The following is a 26,999-nucleotide window of genomic DNA, read 5'->3' on the forward strand; positions in this document are numbered from 1 at the left end:
TGTAACAAGCACAGACCACTGATGGTAATACAGTGTTCCCCAAAAGTGCCAATAGCACCACTGCACTCCACTGGTACTATCCCGCAAGTTCTACCAGATAGGCGGGACCCAAGAGCCAGAGCTCAAATCCTGCAAGCACAGCCAGGAGCCTCACCAGGTGAGTACAGAACCAACCCTACAACCCCCACACCTCAACATTAAAAAAGGAGGGTCCCCTGAACGACTCCAGCATGGGTTGGACATGCACATGAGGGGGACAGGAAGGGGTGATAAAGGGACAGTCACTGGTGTGCGAACGGTCTCAGTCGTACAAAATTATACCTAAATAAAGACAGGTATATGAACACCGCCGCATCCAGCGCCCGGCCAAAAGACGCCAGACCGCAGAAACTCACCCGGCGAATGGTGGCTCGAACTTGACACGACTCAACCGTGCCCAGAAGAACTTGGGAGCACCGCCAGGTGAAGACGCCAGAGCCGGACCCGCAGGAGAACAGGGAGAGGCGAAGGAGGCGGTCCACACCCATGACACAGAAAACCGCGGTGTCTTCCCCACAACTGGGAACCAGGACACCCCTGGCGCAAAGGGGCACATACCGCAGCCAGGGAGAAGAACGAGAGGCGAAGCACTGTAGCAAAAAAGGGCGCAAAACCCCAGCACTGAACCATCGCCCAGACCAAAACAAACTCCACGGCGCATGCGCATAACACGCAGGCCGAACCGCACACCCTCCCTGCGGGAAGGCGCCAGCCAGGACTATTGCACGAGAAAAAGAGCCAAAAGAGGAAGCAGGAACAATAAAACCGGCCAAAGAAGCAAAGAGCTCCAAAAAAAAGGGAACCCAAACGGGCGACAAGTAGCCCAAACGGGCGACAAGTAGCCCAAACGGCCGACAAGTAGCCCAACCGGGCGACAAGTAGCCCAACCGGGCGACAAGTAGCCCAACCGGGCGACAAGTAGCCCAACAGGGCGACAAGTACTAGGAGCCGACAGACGTTCCAATAATGCGGGAAGTAGCGAAAAACCTTCCCGTACCCTCGAGAACACAGAAGCCAACACTAGTCCCGAAGGCACACGAAGGCGCAGGCGCACCCGAGATCAAAAGTCACGCAGAACCCCATCGAACGGGGAAACATGACAAAAACACCGTCCCAAAAAGCGGGGGAGGAAACATCCACCCACAGGACGGAACCAACCGACTCAAAGGCCAAGGAACCGAGCCCGGGGAGGGGCCGACGTCCAACAGCACGTACGGCGAGTGGGGAGGAAAGACCCCACTCCGCGGAACCACAAGCCCCGCCGAGAGGGGGATAAAACCCCCCCACGGGGTCTAACGGGGCCAAGGCCCCCCCAAGTCAGCCCCTCCCCAGCCCCGGGAACCTACACGACAGGCCCCGGGGCCGAGCCGTTCCCCCAAAGCCCCGGCCGTACCAGAAAACCGGGGCAGCCGTGAAAACACTAAGGAAGGGAGCCCACTGGCAGACTCATACAACACGGCTGGAGGAACAGGCCCAAATGCCCCCGTCACTACCCCGGAAGGGGAATTCCCCGAGACTGCCCGAGTCTCAACACCACCAAACACCCCGCCCTGAACCTACAGACGGTAAGGAACCGGATACAGGCAGGAAGGGTGAACCAGGGGAAAGACAAGGGGGCGTGGATGGAACCGAAGCAACCAACACCCCCAAGTCCCAAAACGAAATACAACGGGGCAGCCCCGGGGCTCCCGGGGAGGAAACCACGAGAACGTTGCCACCACCAAGGCTCAAGTGCAACGCCCCTGCTGCCCGCACCCGCTTTGCCAGCACAACTGGGTAACCGAGCCACAACGAGCAACCAAACTCGCAGGACACCGGGTCGAAGGTGTCACCGACCCCACAGGCAGCAGACGGAGGCAAAACAGAGAGTCACCCAGAGACAAAAGGTGAGAGCAACCCTCAAACTCGCTGGAAGCGAGGGGGGGGCTCTGGGGTCACATCCATCGGACCCGCGCGCCCCCAGGGGTTTCCCAGGGTCCCGAGCGTTTACTTTAAGAGGACTCGCGCTCAGGTAATCCCAGGCAGGGTACTGCTAACCGGCACCCAAGCTACCAAACAACTTTCTAAGAGCTGAACCCCCGGGACGTGTACACTCACGGGGACCTAGCAGGGGGTACCACCAGAAATACTCAGAACACAAGGGACACAAGGGGCAAGAACGAAGGCAGACCCCCCCACCAGGTATATAAACAAAAGAAAAAGAAAACCCCGCAAGAGGACAGCGTACCCAAGCGGAACAGAGCCGGCCGCTATGATTGGTAAAGACAAGCTGCACAGTACCCCGCGCCCCACCAGTGCAAACACTGCCCCTTACTCTAAGGCGAACAAGGGAGACAGAACACCCGAGCACACAAAGAGCGGCCGAAAACCAAGCGGTAAACGGCCAAGCAGGGGCAGGACCCAAGGAACTTGTGGAAGGTGGCCCCAAGCCCCAAGGGCAGTACTTACAGGGCACCTAGGGAAGGGAACCCTAGGCGCATGCAGCCCGAGTACTGAAGAATCACACCCGGCTCACGCACCACCTAGAAAACAGACACCACACTCTAGGTACAGTGCTGAAACAACCACTGGAGCCGGAGCACATAACCATTGCCTATAGCATCAGCCGAAGAACTGATGGGTGGATAGCCGGCGTGGGAGGTCTGGGGCTCCCCCTTCCCCCTCCCGGGGAGGGGGGAGCTGCGCAGACAGCGGCGCGGTGACGTATGACGTCATACTAGTTTCCGTGTTTTCTGTTGAAGAGTTCTATTCACTAGTTCGGCTTAGGTAGCAATTTTCACCAGAATAGGGGTTTGTTTTGGAATGCTTACCTTTCTGGATGCTTGACCCGGTCGATGGCAGACATAGAATGCTTCCAACCACACGGGGGTTTCTATAGGCCATTGCTCCCCTTGCCTCTCTGAGGGGGCCAGGTTCTGGCTCGTGGTCCCCGGTAGGCCCTAGAACTCCATACACATGACTGATGCCAAAGTCTGACATTAGCATATCAGCCGGTAAAGCTCCGGGGAGCCGACGGGGCTCCCCCCAGAAAAACTGTGCACTGCTTAGAGGTGATAAAAAGTAAAAGCTTTTAATTATCATTAAATTCTTTTCCCTTTTATTGTACAGTGATATCTCCACTTAGGAATTTACTGTAATCAGTTCCCAGAGATCAGTCGCACGTTGAAAAATCGTAAGTCGAAAAGAATTTTCCCGCAAGAAATAATGCAAATTGAATTAATCCGTTCCACAACCCCAACAAATATTAATTTAAAAATACAATTTAAATTGAATAGTACTTTTTATACTATTTACAATACAGTATGAATATCTTACCTTTATTGAGGAGTCTTGTTGGCGTATGAAAGACGGAGAGGCGGTGGGGAGGAGGAGAGGTGTCACTGTTTGGAAAGGGAGTCCCCCTTCTATTATAATATTAGGCAGTGATGACCTCTCTGGGGTACTCTCTCTCCTATGTTTAGCCTGCATACCAGTAGGACCTGGTTGTGGCTCACTGCTTGTTTTTCTTAATAGGAACCTTTCCTTAGAGACTTGTTTTTCCTACGTCTGAACACTTGTCTGTATTGAGGCATCCGTGTCATTAAAGGTTAAGGTAACGGCCTACTGCAGCATGATTTGGGAGATTTATTTCAACTCAACTTTGCATTTCTTCCCATGATGCACACCACTTCTGAATTGTTGAGGAAGGGACATTCTGTACTGCCTCCTCTTCCCCTGAAGAAATTTCCTCAGCTGTCTCTTGTTGCTGCTCCTTGTGAAGGGCTAAGAGTTCTTCGGTGGTCAGTTCTTCAATGTGTTCCTGCACCAACTCACAACACACATCACTCACAACACTGTGAATGCCACTTCTTTTTCTAAATTTCTCAAACCATCCCCTGCTCGCCTTAAACTCTTTCGTATCTGCAGCACTCATTCCAGGGGTTTTCTTTATAAGACCTTCATGCTGCTTCATGAAAAAGCCTTGCTTTTTCACAAATGATGGCCTCTGAGGTGCTATTACCTGCAACTCCTTGTTGTGTATCCAAATTAGTAACTTTTCAACATCCTCAAGTGTTTGTGTTCTTTGTTTCGCGAATATTGATACGCCTTTTGTCACTTTAGCACTCATAATGTCCTTTTTCTAAGCAGGTACAGTGGATATCGTTGACATAGATTTGTTGTACTGCCTAGCTAGATCAACAACCCGCACACCATCTTCATGTTTACAAATGATCTCTTGTTTTTCCTCTATGGTCATCTTCACATGCATTTTCTTAGGTTGAACCTTACCACTGACTTTCTTGGGACCCATGGCATGATATATAATAATTACTTTTATGTTCAAAAAACAAAAAAGCACAAAAACAATGAAATTCTTTACAAGCACGATTGTCAATAGGCGGAAGGCTCTGGTAAACTGAGGCAGGGTCACCCGTGCCACCAGGAACCATGCTTTCAGTTGACTCATACGTGTATCAACAAAGTCACTAGTCGAGGCAAAGGTCGAAAGTCGAGTAGCATTTTTCAATGAAATTGGGGTTGTAACCTCGAAAAAGTCATAAGTAGGGGCAGTCGTAAGCTGAGGTGCCACAGTATATCCATTATATTTTATTATCATTGTTTCCAATATTAAAAATACTGTACACAAGTAAACCAAGTAATCAAAACACTAGCCAGCTTTGATCTATATTATTATAGAAGACTAAATAGTACTGTATTAACATACTGTACCAATAAATAATTTAGCTCACAAATTTTTTAATTTTTCTAGTTTCTATATATCCTGTAATTCAGGTTTATGCAATGTGTAATCATATTATTGCACATGTTAGTGTAAATCATCATGTAAAAGACAAATTGACTTGGATAATCAACTTTTCAAATGTAACCCTTAATTTTATCTATTGCACCATATTCTTTTACTAAAAAGATTCCAAATCTCTTAACAGCACTAACCATTTATTGTTGAATTCTATTATTCAACAGTTAGTTGCTTCACACTTGCAACTTAAGTACATTAACAACTCATTGTATTTTCCTTCTGTTGGATTCTATATAACATCATTTGAAACTCGTGTTCTGAAACATCATCATATCACTGCATTTGAAAAAATGAATGCAATTTGAGCTCTATGAAAGTAATACATACGTAATCCTTTAACTTTATGGAATACAATTACAGCAGCTTTCCCTGCTTTCGAACTCCCTGTGTTTAAAAGGCCCCCACCTTCCTCCCATCCCTGGAATCTCACATGTGTTGGGTAGCTCTGAGAAGTTTGGCCTAAATTGCTGGGTAGCCGACACAATTGCCACCGAGCTGAGAGAGTACCGGCACGACCCAGTCTGAGCTGGTTTCATAGTGTGGCATTAAATATTTTTAAACCTACAGTCTTATTTCACAGAAAATAGGAAATATCCTGCAGTCCGTGATTTAAAAAAATTGTGGGTACTGTATCATTGACGACTTGAATTAGCCACACACCCACAAGGAAACATGTTCTAATTTTTTTTTTACTACAATGTACAGCTTATGAGAGAAGAGTAGTCCCCTTGGAAGATTATGTACAAGAATATAAAGTCAGCAAAGACATTCTTTCCATTTGAAGGGTAAAAAAAAGATCTTTGCTTATTATGCTCAAAGTAAATATGATACAGTATATCAATGCAGAGGAGGAAGCAGTCAGTCGGTCAAAGTTTGATGATGCACTGACAGTACTGTACTGTACTGTACTGTACAAGCAAATGTGAGATGAAACAAATATAACAGCAGCAGGGTTGCCAATCCAGGAGAGAGAACCATTTTCACAAGGAAATGATCATCATGTGTGTATAGTGATTGATGACAGTCAGCTGACATAGGAATTGCAGAAGAGTATGTGTTCAAATTTGAGGAGGTTGTACAAGCAAGAAAAATCACCTAACCTAATCTAGACGTCATTCCAGGACTGTATGTGGAGGAACACCAGGGCCCAGATTCACGAAGCAGTTACGCAAGCACTTGCGAACCTGTACATCTTTTCTCAATCTTTGGTGACTTTGTTACTATTATTAAACAGTTAATGAGCTCCGAAGCACCAGGAGGCTGTTTATAACAATAACAACAATTGATTGGGAAGTTTTCATGCTTGTAAACTGTTTAATAAATGTAACCAAAGCCGTCAAAGATTGAGGAAAGATGTACACATTCGTAAGTACTTCCGTAACTGCTTTGTGAATCTGGCCCCAGGACTCTTAGTGAGTACTCTTATTATTTAAGTCATTTCTACTTCTATATTATCATGCCTTTAGTTTACAATACACAGTGAACTTGTACAGAACTGCTATTAATTTTTGGACATAAAATATAAATTTTCTTGGGCAGGCAGGTACATCCAGTTAGCAGGATAAACCTGGATTTTAAGCCTAGTTCAGTCCAGACCGGTTTGGAAAACAAGTTGGCCTCTGTATTATTATTATTATGAAAACCTTAATGTATATAAGAGTAACAAAATACTGGAGAGTGAAATGTGTATATGTAACTGCTGAAATAACCCCTAATTTGGGATGATGTGCAATTATTGCTATGATTATTTCTTACACATGTTTCTTAAATTATTATCTTTTATTCAATATTTTAAAGATATTTTGGGATAAAACTTGTATAATTATTATAATCCTAATATTTTTCATCACCGCACAAAATTCTAAGCCACGTATTTCATATAAGAATATCAGTAGAGGAATCTACAAAGGATAGTCCAAACGTTTCATAGTTCAGATGAAAAACAACATAGCAAGATTCTAAGAGTTTGCTAAGAAAATTAAATGCATGAGTATTTGTTTCAGATAATTTGGCTAATGTGATACTATTTATTGTTTCAGCATAAGTAGAGCCTTTGATTAGAGCAGACTGGTGAATCAAGTCGATGAAATAAACATTAAAGAAAGCATTTCACATGGTGATCGACAACCATAAACATTTGGAGATGTCTAAGATGTTTTAATACACAGGAGGGTACAGGACAAGATGACTTCTGACTCCTGTTAGCAGGCTCAGAGCCTTCCCTTCTCATAGCTCATGGTAAGCCTTATCCACTAGTTTCCCCTGGAACACTACCTGCTAAATGGCTTAAAACCAGGTACCCAATTACTGCTGGGTGAACAGAGCTGAGCAGTTAAGGACTGAGTCTGAGTACCCAAACTCTCACAAATCAAGCCTGGCCTTGGGAAGTAGAAGAACTCCCAGAACCCAGGTAATCAACCAGGTAATCAACCTAGTCCATCCTTCCTAGCCAGGACTTGAGCCCAGACCAAATCACTTGCAAGGCATGGGGTTAGTGTGTTACCCCAGGGACTTTTTTTACATGATGGATTCTATAAAATCTTTTGGGCTCAGAATCAACACCAAAGGATAGTTAAAAGTTGCAAACTCCTTGAACTGCACAAGTTAATCTAGCCAACTTTCTTTCCTGTTTGGTGATAGATGAACCTTGAATTCACCATAAGGGCTCAAAGCCAAAAATGAGAGTTGTGCAGTCGTAGAACCAAATTATCTAGCCCCAAAAACAAATGATCACCAGTGTAATATAGAAAAACATGCTCGACATCATTTGGGGTAGACAACACAAACATGAGAGCAAACATAAGAGCAAACACTTGCATTATGAAAATGTACTGGTCCACAAACTCCACATCACATATCTATTTATTCATGACTGGTTTCAAGTAACTAAACCACTCTGTACAGCCTAGTTCAAGCCCTAAGACACCATTATCTCTTATAAAATTGGTAATACCATCTCTGAAGACACTGCTATTAAGATGATGACATAAAAGATGCTATGAGGCATGGTTAAGGAGTAGTTGTAAAAAATCAGTGTTGAGTGTATTGAAACGACACTTTCTGGTGAGCCCCTTGGTAGCTTTTTGAGCTACACAGTGATATAACTGTTAAACCTTTAGAATCAAACCAAAATCTACTGATTCACCATCACCTCTCAGAGACCAGTACCAGAATCTGGTCCACTCAATAGAGAGGTTATCTTGAAGTTATCTTGAGATGATTTCAGGGCTTAGCGTCCCTGCAGCCCAATCCTTGACAATGCCTCCTTTTTTTCACACACCCCTAGGAAGCAGCCCGTAGCAGCTGTCTAATTCCCAGGTACCTATTTACTGCTAGGTGAACAAAGGCATCAGGGTGAAAGAAACTGCCCATTTGTTTCCACCTCCACCAGAGATCGAACCCGGAATCTCAGGCCTTCGAATCCCGAGCGCTGTCCACTCACCTATCAGGCCCTCTGGTAGAGAGAAGGGGAGCCTTGGGGTTTAAGATCCACACAGTAACCAAGAGAAAGACCACCAGAAATGTAGAGCACACTAAAATGGACAACTGCATGGATATATTTGCTATACTATGCTATGGGAGCCGGTCGGCCGAGCGGACAACACGCTGGACTTGTGATCCTGTGGTCCTGGGTTCGATCCCAGGCGCCAGCGAGAAACAATGGGCAGAGTTTCTTTCACCCTATGCCCCTGTTACCTAGCAGTAAAATAGGTACCTGGGTGTTAGTCACCTGTCACGGGCTGCTTCCTGGGGGTGGAGGCCTGGTCGAGGACCGGGCCGCGGGGACACTAAAAAAAAAAAAGCCCCGAAATCATCTCAAGATAACCTCAAGATATACTGATCCTATGTAAACAATGATGGCACCCTTGATTGTCCCAGGCCCCAAAATGCCAGCCCAACAATTCATGCACCATCTAATACATGACCATTGAACATCACAGGAAGAGAGTTAAGGGCAGGAATGGGAAAGGCTCTGCCAAAATGCACTACATGCACAGGCAGGCAAATAGAGGATCAAACCATCGAGGAAAAACAACATTGCTGAGCACCCATGAGAGCCCGGACACTATGCTCAAGAGTGGACACCGAGCTAAAAGACCCAGGACAAAAGTGGAGTCATCCGCCAAAGAGCAACATAGCCCACCTCACTGACAAATGAAACCAAACCGAAGGGAAGAGCTCACCAATTTTAGCATGAGAAAATGAAGCCACCGAAAATGTCAGACAACCATGAACCACGGATACACACAAAGGAAGGCATCAAGCTCACTCTGAGGCAAACCAGTACACCACAGGAAACCTACCCTTCCAACTACCAACCAGAATGGTAAGGTAACTCCTATGCTGCCGAGGTTGGATGGAAACGGAAGAAATCAGCCACTAGCACATGCAATACACCCCATATGAGAACTGTGTGAAGAATGGAACCCAGAGAACCAAAAGTTGGGTTATCTACAAAGGCCAACACCATAGGGAAAGAGACTGACTGGAATGGTCTCAACAGAGGCAAAGAACCACTGGAAAAGAGGCAGTTAACCTAGGTTCTGAAGCGCTGTGGAAGATGAGAGCCCAACAGTGCACACCAGCATGCAAACCATGACAGGTACCACCTGCAGATGAAGCAGGCAATGGTTTCAACCAGAAGGTAAAAAACCTGTAGGCGAAGACAATCCCCCCCCCCCCCACCCCAAAAAAAAATGAAACAGCATGAACTCAGAACAAAGAATCCCCCTGCAAACCCCCAGGGACCGCCCTAATGAATCTAGCAACATTACAACAGGTGACACCAGAAGGAACTGGAATGACACTTCCAGCCAAATATGGTCTAATAGAGAAACCATGCAAAGTGCAGGAAGCCACACAGCTGCCTGATAGACTGCTGGAATTCCGTACCACCGGACAGAAGCGAGACATCAAGGGTAGCTGACCTACCAGCTGAAATGATAAGGAAACCATCCTGGAATCACAATTGTGAGTCAGATTAAAACCTGCAATGGAATCAAACTGGACCACTGCCAGTCAAAGTGAAACCTGAAAGCTGCCAACTGGGAAAAAATCCCATTTCTGACTAAAAGACAAGCAACTTAATTTGGAGCCCACACCAGTCAATCATCGAGGAATGTTAAGGCAAATCTCGAGCATTGAAGATAAACCATGCATTAACCTGGAAAAAGTCATGAGTGACATGAGAAGCTCAAGGGAAGATGAAGAGCTGATATACGTGTGCTCGACATGAACAACCCTAGTCAACCCCCAAACCACAGGAGAATCAGAAAATTCCAAATGATGTGCCCTGGAGGCTCAGAGGCATGAGCCACACACCTGCCAAAAGAACCAAATAAACCTGATGGAGAGTGGCAATGCAGAATACTGGACAGGAAAGGCACAGGGAAGACCAGAGAAAGAAACCCAATCTTGGCAAGCACCTCCAAGAGAATGGAACGGGAAGCAGCAGGGCATTCATTGCAAAGTCGAGGACATTTCAACTACACCTGCATTCAATATCAAGCAGATGACCATGTGGAATAGAAGAATAGATGGCCAAACCAAGACCCATGACATCCCCACTGAAAGATACTGGAGACAACCTGGAATGCCCAAGCATTGCAAGACCAATCCAGTGAAGATAGCTTAGCCAACCTTTTATCCCACTATCAAAATGGCAACTAGTAGCACACCCAGCAAGCAGCTGCAACCAGCGGGACAGAAAATGCAGGATTTTATATGGATCAACCAAGGTGCAATATGCATCACACCTTGCTCAGACTTGGGGGGTGTGTGCAAAACAAAGTGACAGGCCAAGTTGGGAATGCCTCATTCCCCTAAACAACTATAAACCCATCCAGCTGCATGTCAGCCCACAGATCGTGTAATAACCTAAGTGTGTGACAGAAAGGGTGTCAAGCCCCCAAAGAAAGGGGAGTGCCAAGAAAAATGTAGGACCACAAACCGCAGAAAAGGATATGCAAACCCAAGCATGTGGGCCCATCCCCGAAGCACATTTTCAGTTTCAGAGTAGAAACTGAAGCAGGCCCACCTGGCCTGCAGTCGGTCTAAGATAGGACCCTGTAAACCTGCATAGAAGTGGTAGATCTGAACGAGACTTGGAAACACTGAAGGGAAGCCCCAAGGAGGAAGTATGTTCTAATATCGACTGAGGGGGAAAAGGAAATGCCCCATGTGGAGCAGAAAATCAACAGGGTCAGGGACCAAGAACTAAGAAGTGTCAAAAGACAATCAACAGCCCACCTCTGAAATCCCCAAGTCCTAGCAGCCTTATCAACAGGAGGCCCTGGGTAGGAGCTGAGAACTCCTCAAGATGCCAGAGATAGAGAGCAGGGCCACCCCAAATACCCAAAAGCCAAAAACGATGAGAGACCTGTGGAAATATCTGACCCAACCACCTCCAAACTAAGATTAGGTGTGGCAACCCTTGGAGGAGCCCCAAAACCATGAGCCCTGAGAGAGGACAGAATGGAGCAGGGAACCCAGGCACACCCACCTAAGCGTAACGATCTTGCTGAAGAGTCGAGTTGAGGAGGTGGGTCTCACTGTAATTGTCTTTTGTTGCTAACATACTCCCTTATCTACTGGACCATTTTCCTGTCACTTCTGCCTGTTTATCTAAGTTGTGCACTAGTCTCATGTGGGGTACCAAGATGAAGGCTTTATCATAATCCAAAAACTTGCAGTCTACCCACCCCTATCTTTTTTTGTTTAATTCCTGTTGTTCAGTCCTAGAAGTTTATCAAATTTGTGAGGGAAGATATCCATCCCTGAACCAATGCTGGCTCTGTGTTATAAATGTTCTTCTCTCCAGATGTTCTACCAATGTCTTCATGAAATTTTTATGCAAGGCAGTGAAACAGATTATTGCTTTTCTTTCCTATGAAAGAAGGAAAAGCAATCAAGTCTGATTTTCTTTCCTAAGAATTCATCTCTTATAGTTCATTAGTGAACAGCTCCCTTATAACCCGATTGATTTCCTATACCAATCTAGCCAAAATAAATTCTTTCTTTCTTTTTTAGACAGGTGGGTACAGGATCATATGATGTTAGGCTGAGTAGCAGGCTTAGAGCTTTCCCCTTCTCATAGCTCATCTCAAGTTCTCATCTTTCATCTTAAGGATTGGTGCCCAGTCAATTCTTTCTGCCTAGGGCTCGAACCTGGTCAAAATCAGAGAGGAGGTGTGAGGGAAGTGTACTACCACATGCACCACAAGCATCTGCCTCCCCCCTCCCTGCCACCTCTAACTTGCCAGGATCCCTGTTACTTTATTTCTGGCCCTCACTCTTTACTTAACTTTGTTGGTTTCTTCCAGTTCCCTTGGTCTTACTATTGTTATTGTTTTTTTTCTCTCTGTAGTAGCTGACTTGCATTCATTGCTGCTTCCTGCAAAGTGGCTGCCTGCACTGTCACTTGCTGGACTGCTGTCCTTGCATCTGGATTACTTTTTAACATGTCCACAAATGGAATCTGCCATGAAAAAAGACCAATCCACTGTTTGATTCCAAATGCTAGGGGCCTGTGTACTTTACTTTGGCTATTCATTGTTTTTCCTCCTTAACAGAGCTTAGCTCCAATATACATTTTGTTTCTTAAATTTCTTCCAGTTCCTCCCCACATTTTATTTTTGATACTGTGATATACTTAGTACAAGATTTCTTCTAGTGTATCTCCCCTGAGATGACTCATGTCCATTTTTCACACAACTTCCCCACCCTGTGTTTGTGTCTGACCTTGATGTATGTGTCCCATGTATCCACTCCTTGGAAAAAGAGGAGAGAGGAAGAAGATGAAGTGTCACTTTTATTACTAAAGGGAACTTTATATAACAAAATCATAAAATCAGTTGAGCAATGGCCTGTTGGAATCTGCAAATGAAGCAGTGCAATTGGGCTGGTATAGCAATTAGGTACCAGTTGAAGTTATAACTTACTTTGCTTTGGGAGTGGTGTGATACACGGTTTATGTGTAGAGGTTGATAAGGTTTTTGTTTCTGTTTTCTTATAAGGGATGGTGAAGGTCCTGGGGATGTTCCCCTGGGAGAGGCTTGTCCACTACTATACGGATCACCAAGCCCCCCTGAAGAGAAGCCTGAACCAAGACGAGGTGAGCCTGGTTGCAAATTCTGTAAGGTCTATTCAGAAAAGAAACTATTTTGAGGGAATGGAATTGAAATCGTTGATTATGACAAGGTAACTCATCCAATAGGCCTAAATATTACAACAAATTTTATTTCTACCAGTACTTTGAAGTAATGTCATGACTATTTTTATTAAATAAACATATCCATACATTGTATTTGATAATATTGTATAAATTAATATATAAAATAGTAAGGACTCACTGTCAAGTCTGTATCAGGCAAAGGGGGATTCATAGGCTGCAGATATTGAACTTGCGTCAAGTCAGGAAGAGAGCCGGTATTTGGTAGCGCTCCTACTCCCCCTCCACCTCCCCCAGGTCCAGCTCCTCCAGCATTGTTTATTGATGTGGGAATGGGAATATTTGCACTTCGCTGTATGTGGTTTATCCTATGTAAAAACAGTTTAAAAATATTACTGTTATATAATTTAAAAATATTACCATTATATAATACAAATATACTGACTGCATAAAAACAATCAGGACATATTAATTTAATTTAAAATCAAAACAACTGAGAAGCATACAAACCAAAAACAGAAGGAATATACCTTGAGGTGTCTTCAGGGCTTAGCAACCCCGTGGCCCAGTCCTCGACCAGGCATCCTATATAGACTATTATATGGTATAGGCCTCCTATATAGACTATCATATAGCCTCTAATATAGACTATTAAATTTGTGAATTTCATCCTAGACACCTTTATGTACAGTATTTACTAAGAAAAGAGGGAAATCTTTGGTCTACACTGTCTGCTCCATTAGGTAAGAGCAATTATGTACTTTATAAAAAACCCAACACCTGTACTGTATGGGGTCGCAAACTGTGGACGCCAGGAGTGTGTGAGGCCATAGTTCTATCAACTCCGCTATAAGCAGTCTTAAAAAGGAACTGGACCCCATACAGTCCAGGTGAATGGAATGTTTATTTCTACAGAAGTGTGGATAGCAATTTATAAAAAAAAAACAATATGGAATGCAATGAAATGCCTTTCTGGCAGAACTCCAGAGGCCCCCTGAAGCTAGTTTGTTGAGATTGTTCTATTCTAATGGTTACATTCTCTATTCGCTATTCTAATTTGTCAAGTTCTCTCTTGAACACTGTGAGGGGTCGACCAGTTATGCCACTACACATAAGGGGCATAACTGGCCGACCCCCTCACAGTGTTCAAGAGAGACCTTGATAAACACCTCTGAAGGATACCTGATCAACCAGGCTGCGAGCAGCCGCGTCCAACAGTCTGGTTGACCAGTCCAGCAACGAGGACGACCGGGCCGCGGGGTCGCTAAGCCCCAAAATCACCTCAAGGTAACCTCAAGGTAGGTAACCATATCTGACAGTTTTGTTTTGCCTACTGTTGACCAGAGCAAGAACCTGATCCCCCCACCCCCTCACAGAGGTGCAGAGAATGAGTGACAATTTGCCACCCCACCAGGAAAGCATCCAGAAAATCAGCCAGGTTTTACACATAATTGGGTTCACAGAAAATAAAGCCTCAAATCCTCCAAACAATTCACACCAAACAAGAGATTTACTCAAATTAGCTCAAAACTTGTTAGTACTGATGTCGCTACCACCAGTCAGCCTGGCCCTTGCCCACAGCCAGCTCCCTGGTCAGTTCTGGAGCTGAAGACCAACCCACCGATGAACTGTCAAACTTGGAAGGACTCAGAGAGCCACCGGGACTCTACTAAAAACTGCCATTTAATTACTGTACATTCGATGCTGGGATTCTGGGCTAACCCACCCAGTGGCTCCCTGAAGCTAACCCACTACAGATAACAAAAACAGGACTTAACAGGGAAGAGGAGAGGATAGGCAGCAGGCAATGGACCAAAAAAAAGAACCCAGATCGGGAGACAAGGACTGGAACCAGAAAAATTACCTAAATACCAGTTCACCAGAACCCTGTTAAAACACTAAAACCCCCAAGCCCAAATATCAGCCCAGGAAATGTTAGAGAAAACTGTGGCCAAAGCAGCATACTGTATTTGCAAACATCGTGGGCCCCAACAGTAGACAGCATGTTGGCTAGACTTTATGACACTGCAGATGACCTAGGAAATGTGAGCCTTGGAACAGGGGACCAAAGAAACAGGGTCAATAAGGCACCCACAAGAGCAGAACCAGTGACCAATAGGTAGCAGTGAAGAGCCACCACCATTGCTCAGGCTTCCTGCAACCCTTGGAGCCACTCTTCCCAAGAGAAGGGCCAGAGATGGAGCCCAAAACTAGAGTACACCAGAACCTGACAAAAGGTGGACCGGGGAGGTAGAACCACTCACTACTGAGAACCCATTAACCCTTATAGAGGTGACCTACAAACTGTGTCACAAACACAAAGGAAAAATTGCAGAGTTTAGACTGAGCTTGAATACCAACCATCTCACATCTGACAAGTATTTTTATCCAAACTGAGATAATCCTATACTAATGCCTAATAAAAATAGAGAGGCCCAAACACCTGGGCCAATAGGAGTCTTCATCAGAGGTGGAGGCAGGAAGGAAGCATCATTTCATGCTGGCTGAACAGATTAAACCCCTATTCCATTAGGGGAAAAACAATATGGAAATGTTAAGATTTACAACAAGTCTGAAATCACCAAATCCTAAAACTCTTCCTAATAAAAGAGGAGGTGGCTCACCTACTGTATTAGCCAGAGTTGAAGACTACAAAAGTCGGTGCTGAAAAATGCACCCACATAGGACAGAAATCTTCTGAAATATGAATTAAATAACCTTTCTGTTGCTTGGAAACTCAAATGCCACCACAATCCATAGTCAAAATGTCTTATCATAAACTTGGTTTATATGCATAAAGTTTTGTACTCTCACAAGAGCCAACATTAAGCACAATATTAACTGGCATGAGGCAGATTTGAAAGGAGTCCACCCAAAGTAGGAAACTGAATGCCTCAGAAAAGACAATTTTGATGGAGAACAGTCTGCCTAAACTACATCAGGAAAGGCCCAAAAGCACAAGCTGTGGTCTTGAGGAGGCCTGGTCGACGACCGGGCCGCAGGGATGCTAAGCCCCGGAAGCACCTCAAGGTAAGGTGGTAACCAGACACAAAGAAAGTGAATTGCTTTAAACATAGATAGCATATTACCCCAGATGTATAACCTGAAGGTCCTAGGAACGGCAAGATCACTTAGCTTTGTGGAATGAGTTTAGCTCTGTAAATACACACGTGATGTGCCAGTTACCACAATGCTGAATATGACAGGTGGGTGCCTCTCTGAGACAATAGTCAACCGTATACTATATCACTTGCTAGCAGATTGAGGTTCATTGTGACAGCTTGTTAAGTAGTTGTCAGAGTTTTGTTTCTGGTAGGCAATTCTCTCCCTATGGATATCTGGCCTTATTGAAGTGTGTCCAGCAATGACTAGAGCATTAGCTAAGGAATTACCGAGTGTGCTCAAAGAAAAATCAAATCTGCTGCAAATTTACCTTTAAGACCCTGATTTCACTTTTGCCAATTCAAAATCCAGAATATTTGTTTTCACACTTGCCGGCATACAGTATGTATTTCAATACAATCTGAAACACAGAAATTGTTAAATATTTTGTCCCTATTATAATTAACGAAGACAGTCAAGTGATAACTTACGCAGTAATATCTGATGGGTGCGTTAATTCACAACCTGACTTCGGTCTGGGTTGTGGTTCATGCCCAAGTCTCACCGACTCATAAAAACTGACACCCAATGCAGGATCTGTTCGAATTCCTTCCACTGGAGCAGAGACTGTAACAATATTGAATTTTTATTATAATATAATTTTTTTTTAGCATTTTAATGCTGTAGTAGGATTTAATTTATATTCTTATGTAGTATAATACATTCAAATTATATGTACAATAACACTAACAGTGTGTGCCTTCAAAATCTGGATTTTAGCATTTTGGACCTCTATTTCATTTTTACAAATTTAGATCTTTTAAAAAGTCATATTATTTTTTCAGAAATTTTGGTTGTGTAATTCTTAATAAAAATTACGGAATACATATTTTTTGTACATTTACACACTCAAATACTGTATGTAAATAATGATTTTTCAATATAAAATACAGTATGAAATAATACTTAATTTTGTATTAACAGTACAGTACTTTGAAAAATCTTAGAAGGACTGGTTCCAAATCTGCACATGGCAATAACACCATATATGACTTGGAAGGAAGTGCAAAATAGCCCCTTTGAAAAGAAAAGGTGCAATAAAACTAAGCGATTGCAGTTTTATTTTCTTATATTTTCTTATTTTCTTATAAAATATATATTTTGTATTTTACTTATTTTCCTATATACCATTCAGAGTGAACCTATCAACATCAAGGCCCCAAAACTTTTCAACACTCTCCCTCTATACATAAGAGGTATAAATGGCAGATATTTCACAGTATTCAACAGAGAATTTTATAAAGATCTCCAAAGGATACTTGATCAACTTGGCTGTAATTTATGCATCAAACTGAGAGAAGCAGCATCCAACAACCTGATTGGCCAGACCACCAACCAGGAGGCCTGATCATGAGATTAAGCCATGGGAAGATTGATACTTATTACCATTTCAAGGTAATCTCAAACACTTGTTGAGATTACCTTGAAATGGTAATGATGTTGACAATATATTTCATTGTAATACTTCATTGTGTCCAGGACAGGAAGCCAGAGCGTATTCATACATGTTAGGACTATATCGAAGTCCCTTCCCCAAGCTCAAATTCCAGGATGCAACCCCACAACAAGCTGACTAATTCCCGAGTACCTACTTACTGCTAGGTGAACAGGCACAGTAGGTGAAAAGAAATGTGCCCAATTAAATCTGTCTCGCCCGGGATTCGAACCCGGAATTCTCAACTGTGTGTCGAGAATGAGCCCGACTGTACTACCAAGACCGTTAAACATTTATCCTTGTCAACAATCTGACCTACATACATATTGTAGGTCAGATGATTATATACCTTATCATTAACCCATTTTTACTTTCCTCTGGTGGGGAAGCATCAGCAAAGAAAAAAATAAATAACTGCTTATAATGAAATGCCCTTTTCTAGTGAAACCTTGGTAGCCTCCAGTACCTTGTGCTCTGGTGAAGCCAAGCCTCGAGAAGTGCACCAGAACCTTGGTAGCCTCCCATACCTTGTGCTCTGGTGAAGTCAAGCCTTGAGAAGTGCACCAGAACCTTGGTAGCTCCCTGTACCTTGTGCTCTGGTGAAGCCAAGCCTTGAGAAGTGCACCAGAACCTTGGTAGCTCCCCATACTTTGTGCTCTGATGAAGCCAAGCCTTGAAAAAGTGCACCAGACTATAAGACCCAGTTACAAATGAAGGGCAAAGTTGTCCCATATACCATTCATAATTGTCTTTTTTTTAATTTGTTCTATGATTTTCCCATGTTTTTAACAGACTTTAAAATATTACAGCCTTTCCAGAAATCCTTGATGGTGGTAGGTTTGCTGTCTGATGACTAAAGGGCCTGGGAAAAGGGTCTGATCATGTAACAGGCCTCGAGTAATCTTATAACACTCTGGTCTATTGGTGATAGCAATGACACACTTTTGTCAGGAGGCATAAACACAGCATTAATATTTAACACTTTCGCCCGGGCATGACGCAGCATTGCGTCATCCGTTTACTGTCGGTAATGCCGGGGATGATGCAGCATTGTGTCATCCAATTTAAATAATCGCCAAAAATCAGGTTTTTATCCGATTTTTTTGGGACTGGTTTTAAAATGCGCGCCGATGTCTTCCCATTTTCTTTGTTGAGCCTCGTGGCCCTCAGGCGGCTTGGCACACGCCATGGGCCCATTGTTTTCGCTCCACTGTTGTGACCAATGTCGCCTCCCCTTGCATCTCAAACGTGTGAACATTTCGGCTATTTTCCGTGGCTATATTTCTTACTGCGGCTTTAGAAACTATCTACGCTTACTCCACGATGGATAGTGATCATGAACAAGGCCCTTCCAGGAAGAAAATTGCGAAAGAAAGGCTTGAAAAGGGCGGGAATTGGGAGTGTAGCTGGAAGGCGTCTGAGCGCTCACTTGCGGCTAACGCATGGCCCGTCTTCAACTCGTCGGCGGTTGAAGCGTGACCAGATTTTTTATTTTATATGCTAATGTTCCTCTAGAGAATTCTATTGCGAACCCATTGAGACCAAAATGAAAGACCTAGGACGAAAATTGAGGTGACCAGAGTGAAAATAGTGAAAACATTTTATTGCGTTTGCGCGCTCCTGGGTAACTCGTTCGCACTTTCTCTGTTTGCTGCGGGTAATTAGCCGGGCTTTTGGAGTTTATATGCATTTAGTGCTGTAGAGAATTCTATTGCGAACACAATGATACAAAATTTAATCTCGTAGGACGAGAATTAAGGTGACAAAGTTGAAGAGAGTATACACTTTTCAGAATTTACGCGCGCTCCCGTGACACCCTGGGGTCCCATATCGCACAGATGAGGGGTGGCGCGCGGGGTACGCCAAAGTTTTAAATTTACTTCAAGAACAATCATTGGCAAACCAGTCTTTGAAGATGTCTCTAGTTACCAATGTTTCTTGGAGCATTTGTCCATCCCACTAGCCGAGTTGGTTTTAACACACCCTTGATAACTTGGGGACCTTCATAATGGTACACAAGGAGTGGCTTGAGTTTACAGTCATCCGCAGCATTTTCTCCAAACAAAGTCACAAATCAAAAGGAATCACTGAACATGACCCAACCATAAACTTGGTTATGGATGACCCAAACACAAAACTCCCCAATTAACATTAGAACAAACTCCCAAGCACTAACCAGAAGCAGGGTGACTAAAAAAGAAGCCAATTTGTAGAGGAGGAGGAATGCACACCCTCAAAGAAGGGACTGTAATGCTAGTGGAGCAAGGAAAATACAAATTAACAGCCAGTAAAGAGAACCCTAAACCAAAATTGGAGCAAAATAATTGCCGGGGGAACAAGCTGTATGGGGTGGCATAAACATAATGGTAAAACATATGGTAAATTAAATGAAAACAAAGCAATGGCCCAACATGCAGCAATTATTTCAGGGAAAACCAAAGCCATTTGGCTCTGAAACTTCTGCTGGGACTTCCACATAAAAGTCCAAGTAGGGGCAAACAACTCTTACGCTACCAGGTGTGAGTTAGGCAAGAAGTAGGTTCAGGTCAATGGGTCACCTGCCATCTGGTGGCAGCCAAGCGAGGTTCAGCTAAGGTTCTTTACTCTTTGCTAAGTATTGCTTACATTGTTTTTCACATTCATTTTTGTTTATATATAGAACAGTAATTTGTTTAGTTTTATCTGGACTTGAGATTGATCTTGCTCAGTTTTAGAGTATATTTGCAATCACTATTCTCCACACCTTGTTGAGATAACCAAATTCTGGTATCGGTTTTCAATACTGTTTTAGTTTCAGAGACCTGGTTCAACCTGAAGACTTAGCAGTTCCAGCACTTTAGCTCTGGGGAGCTACTAAGGAGGCAAAACCAGAAAAGTTACTGCTTCAGATTTAATGGATATTCTATACAAAGCAATATAATAACAAACAAACCTTTCCGATTGTTAACTGCCTTGCCTTGAACCAGGTTTTGGTGTAGAGAGGAATCAGAGATGGAGCGTGATAGAGCCTCTGGAGGAGACAGCAGTGTTGGATGATAGTGTAGTCGAGTTGGAGAGGTGGCCAAGTGCTGGGAGTGTTGATGTTGTCGCATCTGTGGGGATACTGATATCCTCTGATGTGATATACCAGCACCTGGGTAAACTTCTTGCCGTAAATTGTTCAGATCCTGCATTGCACCCTGTGAATTAAGAAATCATATTAGTAATCTGATAAAAGTCTATTATCACTACAATTTAATAAAACTTTGTTTTTTATATAGTGTATTACAAAGTAAATTAACAAAAATTGTGTTATATTCTATACAGGAACTTAATGTAAAATTAAAACTTTAACAACAATTTAAATTAAAGTGAACTGAAAATAAAGTTAAAAAAAACTTTAAGGTCATTTAAACAATATACTTAAGTTTAATTAACAGAGATACATTTTATGACTATTAACAAGTAGAAAACATATACAGTATTCATATAAGTAATGCCTGACATTACAAAACTTAAGTTTTAAGCAAACTTAGGATGTGAAATAAATTAAATATAAAATAAAATCTATCATCGCTAATTTTGACAAAAATAACCTGTCTTGGCCAACCCAATTTCTCCTACTATTATCCTGCATACTGTAGTTCTATATTTAAGCACACCTAATTAACCCCAGTTCATTCAATAAATTTAGGCGAGTACTGTATTTTTAGTGCACAAAATATCTTGAAGAGTTTTCACGAGTTTCTAAGTTTCTCAGCATATCTGCTCCAACTTTATTTTTCTTCCAGTATCCAGTATACAATCTATTATCAACTAGCAGCGTGAAGCATGAAAACTTCTGTACATGATAGAAGAAAAAAGATGATATGATCACCGCTTACAAAATACTAACAGGAATCGACCAAATTGACAGGAATTCCTGAAACTAGTGACTTCAAGAATAAGAGAAAACAGATTCAAGCTAAGGAAACAAAGGTACCAAAAAGATATTAGAAAGTTTTCTTTGCAAACAGAATGGTAGACGGTTGGAACAAGTGAGGTGGAGGCCAAAACCATCATTAATTTCAAAGCATTATACGACAAAATGTACTGGGAAGACGGGACACCACGAGCATAGCTCTCATCCTGTAACTACACTTAGGTGTAGTTACAGTTACACATCCCCATGTAGTTACACATCTCCATATTTGTGCAGTACTTGCACACTTCTATAATTGCCTCCATGTATTATGTAATCTTATTTGACTTTACACTTTCTTCCTTTATCCCACATTCACAAAATCTCCTAATATGCATTTATTTTTAATAATTTATTTAGTAACATTTTACTTGCTAATATCGTCAACATTTCCTTTACTTAAAAATTTCCTTCACGGTTCTGTCCTAACAGATTCCAATCTTGTAATATTGGACAAAATCTTTTCCTAGTGTACTTTTTCCTTTACTAATACTATATTTGTTATTATCAACTTATGGTGGACAAACACCCAAGAGAACTAGTTAATGCTGTTAAAAGTTCAGTCACCTGGCTCTAAAAAAATGTCCTGATTATGGTCACTTAAAACCCTAATTATAATTATTTAATGGTTCTCATTTGATTAGTTAATCAGCAAAATGCTACAATATTGTGAAATATTATAACTAGAAATATTTTACTCAAAGTCAATCAAGATGGGGGTATCCCCCATAGTAGAAGTGGTTGAATAATTACAAGGTAAGAGATATAGTAGTGATGGCAGTAATGGTTGTATTACCTGTGGATGATTTTAAGAGTTACTCTATTTTTCACAGGCAGGCCTGGAACCACGCTTCCTTGGTGACTGCCTTGTCTGTAAGGTTCATTGCCTTAGTAACCTAAAGAACCCCAGTGCCAGGTTAATCCAGAAGCTCAGCACAAATTTGTCACTTTTTCCCTTGAAAATGTCCACCTTTGTTCCAGTGACATTTCTTATATTTATTGGGAAGAGACTGAAAAGTCATGGACATCTCTAATACTTAGGGTTTTCTAACTGTGACTATTGTACTCCAACTTTCATTGTGTTTACACTTCTAACCACAGGTACACCATGAAGCTAGAACAGAGGACCTTTGGACCTGTAGATTTGTAAACCTCATCCTGGAAACGTTCATGTATCAACACGTTAAACAAGCTACAAAAGCTCATTTCAAAAGGTGTCACCTTGTGTCACCTTTTGAAGCTCATCCAAAAGATGACACCCCTTGTGTCAACACCTGCATCAGAGGAGCTCCAGGATATTTAAAAATTCCTAAGGATTGTAGAATGATAGTGAGTGGTGTCCCAAGGAACATAAAGGTGTAGTGCTTTGGAAAAATGTGAGTTAACACGAATGTGCCAAGTGAAGTGAAAAAATTTGATGATAAAATGTTGACCCTAGAGGGAGCCAGTCGGCCGAGCGGACAGCACACTGGACTTGTGATCCTGTGGTCCCGGGTTTGATCCCAGGCGCCGGCGAGAAACAATGGGCAGAGTTTCTTTCACCCTATGCCCCTGTTACCTAGTAGTGAAATAGGTACCTGGGTGTTAGTCAGCTGTGACGGGCTGCTTCCTGGGGGTGGAGGGCTGGTCGAGGACCGGGCCGCGGGGACACTAAAGCCCCGAAATCATCTCGAGATAATCTCAAGATAGTGTTCACAGTGCAGACGACGACATTCAAGATGGCCACTGGGGGTCTGCCTAATTACCCAAAGCTACTCAAAGCTTCCTAACAAGCTACACAAAACTTCCTAACATTATGTTAGTAATGAATAAATGATATATTTATTCATTAAAATGTTGGTGCTGAATATAGAACATGGAAAAACATATTTTTACTTTGAAAAAGTATCATTTCATAACAAAATTAGACGAAAATAAGCTGCTGGTGATGCCAAAGCAAGTCGACGGTCCAAGCGACAATGTTGTGGAGCGACTTATCCAAGACACATTGTTGCTAGGAGGGTGTTTGCTGGCATATCAGCCTCTTCTACCTACCTAACCTAACCAACCCACCCAAACCTAACAAAACCTAACCTAACCCTAACCTATCCAAACCTAACGATATAAACTGTAGGCAATAATATATCTTGGATAAGTCGCTCCACAACAGTGACGCTTTAACTGTCGACTTCCTATGGCCTCTCATGCCACTTAGTTTCGTCTAATTTTGTTATAAACTCGTATTATTTCAGAGTAAAAATATGACTTTTCATGTTCTACTTTCAGCACCTGACGTTATTGTAAGTAAATATATCATATTTCTTTTTTACTTACGTAATACTAGGAAGCTTTGGGTACCTTTGGGTAATTAGACGGACCGGCTGCCGACCAGAAGAAAAACAAAACAGAGCTAGAGTGGTGGTGGTTTCAATGAAGAAAGTATTGATATAAGCAGTCTACACAACAAGTTGGCAAAATTAGACACTATAGTGAACTCTCGTGTAGAAAAAATCAGCAAATTGAAAGGAAATAAATTGTAAAGCCATGGAAGAGGAAAATAAACTCTTAAAAACAATTTTGGAAAAAGTTAAAGCAAATTTAAACAAAGATGACTATACCTGTAATAGGTTAGGTAAGGAAATTCAACAGGAAAAACAGCTTTTGTCAGTACAGATGAAGGAAGTTACACAGGGAATGGAACAATGCAAGAAGGATATGCAACTCACCTATGTACAAGTGGCCAAGGAGAAGGAAAAAATAGAAGCAGTAAAGGAAGCCAAACTCTCCAGCAACCAGGATAAAACAAACATTAGGCTGAAGTTAGAAAGGAACTGGCATCAAATCCTAAACTGGTGCAAAACACAGTTGATCGAAGTAAGTCCCTGATAATTTTTGGTTGCAAAGAAAAGGAGATAACATCTAGGTCAGAAAGAGCTATAGACGAGATAGTACTGTAGTAGATAAAATTGTAGTGGAAGGTCTTACAACTGTAGAGAATGTCTGTGACTACAGGAGAATTGGCTGGTACATAAAAGGGAAAGATCAACCTTTGAGGATTACCCTAAACGGTGCCAAACAGATGGAAGAAGTACTAAGGAATGCTAGAAAATTACAAAGTGATGAGGAAGGGAAAGTGTGGTTAAGATGAGACCTTTCAAAAGAAGACAGAGAAGCTGAAACTGAATCTTGTCGAGGCAAAACGTCTAAATGAGAGTAGGAATGAAGAAGAAATAAATTCTTTTTTTCTACAAAGTGATAAGGGTAGGCAGACCAGTAAAATGATACAAATAGGCAAACCAACAAAATCACTAGAGATGGGAAGTGAAGAATAAGGAGAGGGGGAATATGTTGCTGAAAATTGCATACACCATCACAGATGGAGAGAGATCAAAGATACTGGAGTTAAGTGATGTAATACAGCTGCAGATGCCAGACATTGTTGCAATCACGGAGACAAAACTTGAAGATGTTATTTTAAATGAGGTCATATTCTCAAGGGACTACTCAGTTTGGAGACGGGACAGAAAAATTAGGAAAGGAAGTAGGCATTGTTGTGCTGGTGAAAGAACACTTAAAGGTAAACGAAATAATGATTGCCAAGCCACGAGAAGTTGACATAATAGCACTAGAAATTTGCAATCAGGATGATAAACTAACGATCATAAATACATATAGCCCATCACCATGCAACATATGGTCAAAGGAGGAGTTGGATAATAAACAAGAGGGTCTTATAACAATAATTAGAGAGATTATAGCGAGAGCTGATAAAGATAGATCACAACTGTTGGTAGTCTGCAACTTCAACTTGAAATCCATAGACTGGGAGGCATATGAAGCTAGAGCAGAGGATTTTGGACTTGTAGATTCGTAAACCTCATCTTGGAAACATTCATGTTTCAACATGTTAAACAAGCTATGAGGATGAGGGAAGGGGATGTTTCCTCCCTGCTGGATTTGATATTTACCAGGAAAGAGATATTTGATATTCAGTACCGTCCTCTCTTGGGTAAAAGTAACCATGTCTTTTTGGGAATAAAGTATGCAATGCATTATAATCTGGAAGAAAATGAGGATGAAGCAGTTGAAAAAACAGATTTCAGGAGAGGACATTATGGGGAACTCGGACATTTCTTTAAGGAATTTGACTGGAAGACTTGCTGTTAGGACGTGAAGTAAATGAGATATATGTCAAGTTTTGCGAAATATATGATAAAAGGCACAACAAAATTTATACCAAAGCAGAGATGCAGAACTAGAAAACAGGATTGGTTCAACAGAAATTGCGAGGGCCAGAGACCAAAAGTCACAAAAATGGAATCAATATAGGAAGAGACCAAAACGGAATCAATATAGGAAGAGGCCAAACCCTCAAACATACCAGCGATACAAAGATGCGAGAAACAATTACACGGCAATGAGGAGAGAGGTAGAAAAAATTTTTTAAAAAGGGATTGCGGACATATGTAAAACAGAACCAGGCCTCTTCTATAAATTCATAAACAACAAATTGCAGGTAAAGGATAATATTCAGAAGTTGAAAATGGGAAACAGATTCACAGAAAATGAAAATGAAATGTGTGAAACATTAAATGACAAGTTCCAAAGTGTGTTTGTACAAAATGAAATCTGTAGGGAACCAGACACAATAAGAATTCCAGAGAACAACATACAGCACATAGAGGTGTCTAGAGACAAATTGGAAAAAATGCCCAAGGAGCTAAGTAAGAACAAAGCAGTTGGTCCAGATGGAGTTTCACCATGGGTTCTGAGAGAATGTGCACCTGAGCTCAGCATTCCACTTCAGCTGATTTTTCAGGCATCCCTGTGTACAGGAGTCGTAGCAGATATGTGGAAAAAGGCTAACATAGTTTCAATCTACAAAAATGGCAGCAAGGAAGATCCCTTTAATTAAAGACCTGTATCACTGACGAATGTAATAGTAAAAATATTGGAAATACCCTGTACATGTACCAACGTTGAATGTAATGAAACGTCATTTTCTGGGTGAGACCTGGAGGCTCCCTGGAGCTATCCAGGCTGATATTGCTAATATCAGACTTTGGCATCAGTCATGTGTATGGAGTTCTTAGGCCTACTGGGGACCATGAGCCAGAACCTGGCCCCCACTCAGAGAGGCACGAGGAGCAATGGCCTATAGAAACCCCGATGTGGTTGGACGCATTCTATGTCTGCCATCGACCAGGTCAGGCACCCAGAAAGGTAAGCATCCCAAAACAAACCCCTATTCTGGTTAAGAAATTGCTACTGAGAGCCAAACTAGTGGACAGAACTCCCAAAATGAAAACGAGTTAATGAGCATGACGTCACCACTTCGCCATTTGCGCAGCTCCCACCTTCCCGGGAGGGGGAAGAGGAAGACCTCAGTTCTGAGGCTGGATATCAAAACATGCTAAAAAAATGCCGACTGGAGGGAGGGAGGGTTGCCAGGGAGTTTCCATGTCTCACCCAA

The 26,999-nt window shown here is 42.5% G+C and overlaps 1 protein-coding gene and 1 long non-coding RNA gene across 7 annotated transcripts in view; one reads left to right on the plus strand and one right to left on the minus strand.

Moving 5' to 3' along the window:
• The window catches only part of LOC138356369 (uncharacterized), a 420,379-nt gene that overhangs the window by 377,095 nt on the left and 16,285 nt on the right, over positions 1–26,999 (plus strand). The gene's annotated exons all lie outside the window — the stretch shown is intronic.
• The window catches only part of LOC123773761 (alpha-protein kinase 1), a 183,420-nt gene that overhangs the window by 91,101 nt on the left and 65,320 nt on the right, over positions 1–26,999 (minus strand). For 5 of the 6 annotated variants that reach the window (XM_069312345.1, XM_069312342.1, XM_069312343.1 and 2 more), the window contains 4 exons: positions 20,540–20,786; positions 16,604–16,739; positions 13,192–13,378; positions 12,781–12,981 (listed from right to left, as the gene is read on the minus strand). In XM_069312345.1, the coding sequence (XP_069168446.1) occupies positions 12,781–12,981; positions 13,192–13,378; positions 16,604–16,739; positions 20,540–20,786 (771 nt within the window). The remainder of the gene's footprint in view (positions 1–12,780; positions 12,982–13,191; positions 13,379–16,603; positions 16,740–20,539; positions 20,787–26,999) is intronic. The other variant, XM_069312341.1, reaches the window with a different exon arrangement.

This window comes from Procambarus clarkii, chromosome 72 (genome assembly GCF_040958095.1).
Source record: "Procambarus clarkii isolate CNS0578487 chromosome 72, FALCON_Pclarkii_2.0, whole genome shotgun sequence".
NCBI classification, from domain to species: Eukaryota; Metazoa; Arthropoda; class Malacostraca; order Decapoda; family Cambaridae; genus Procambarus; species Procambarus clarkii.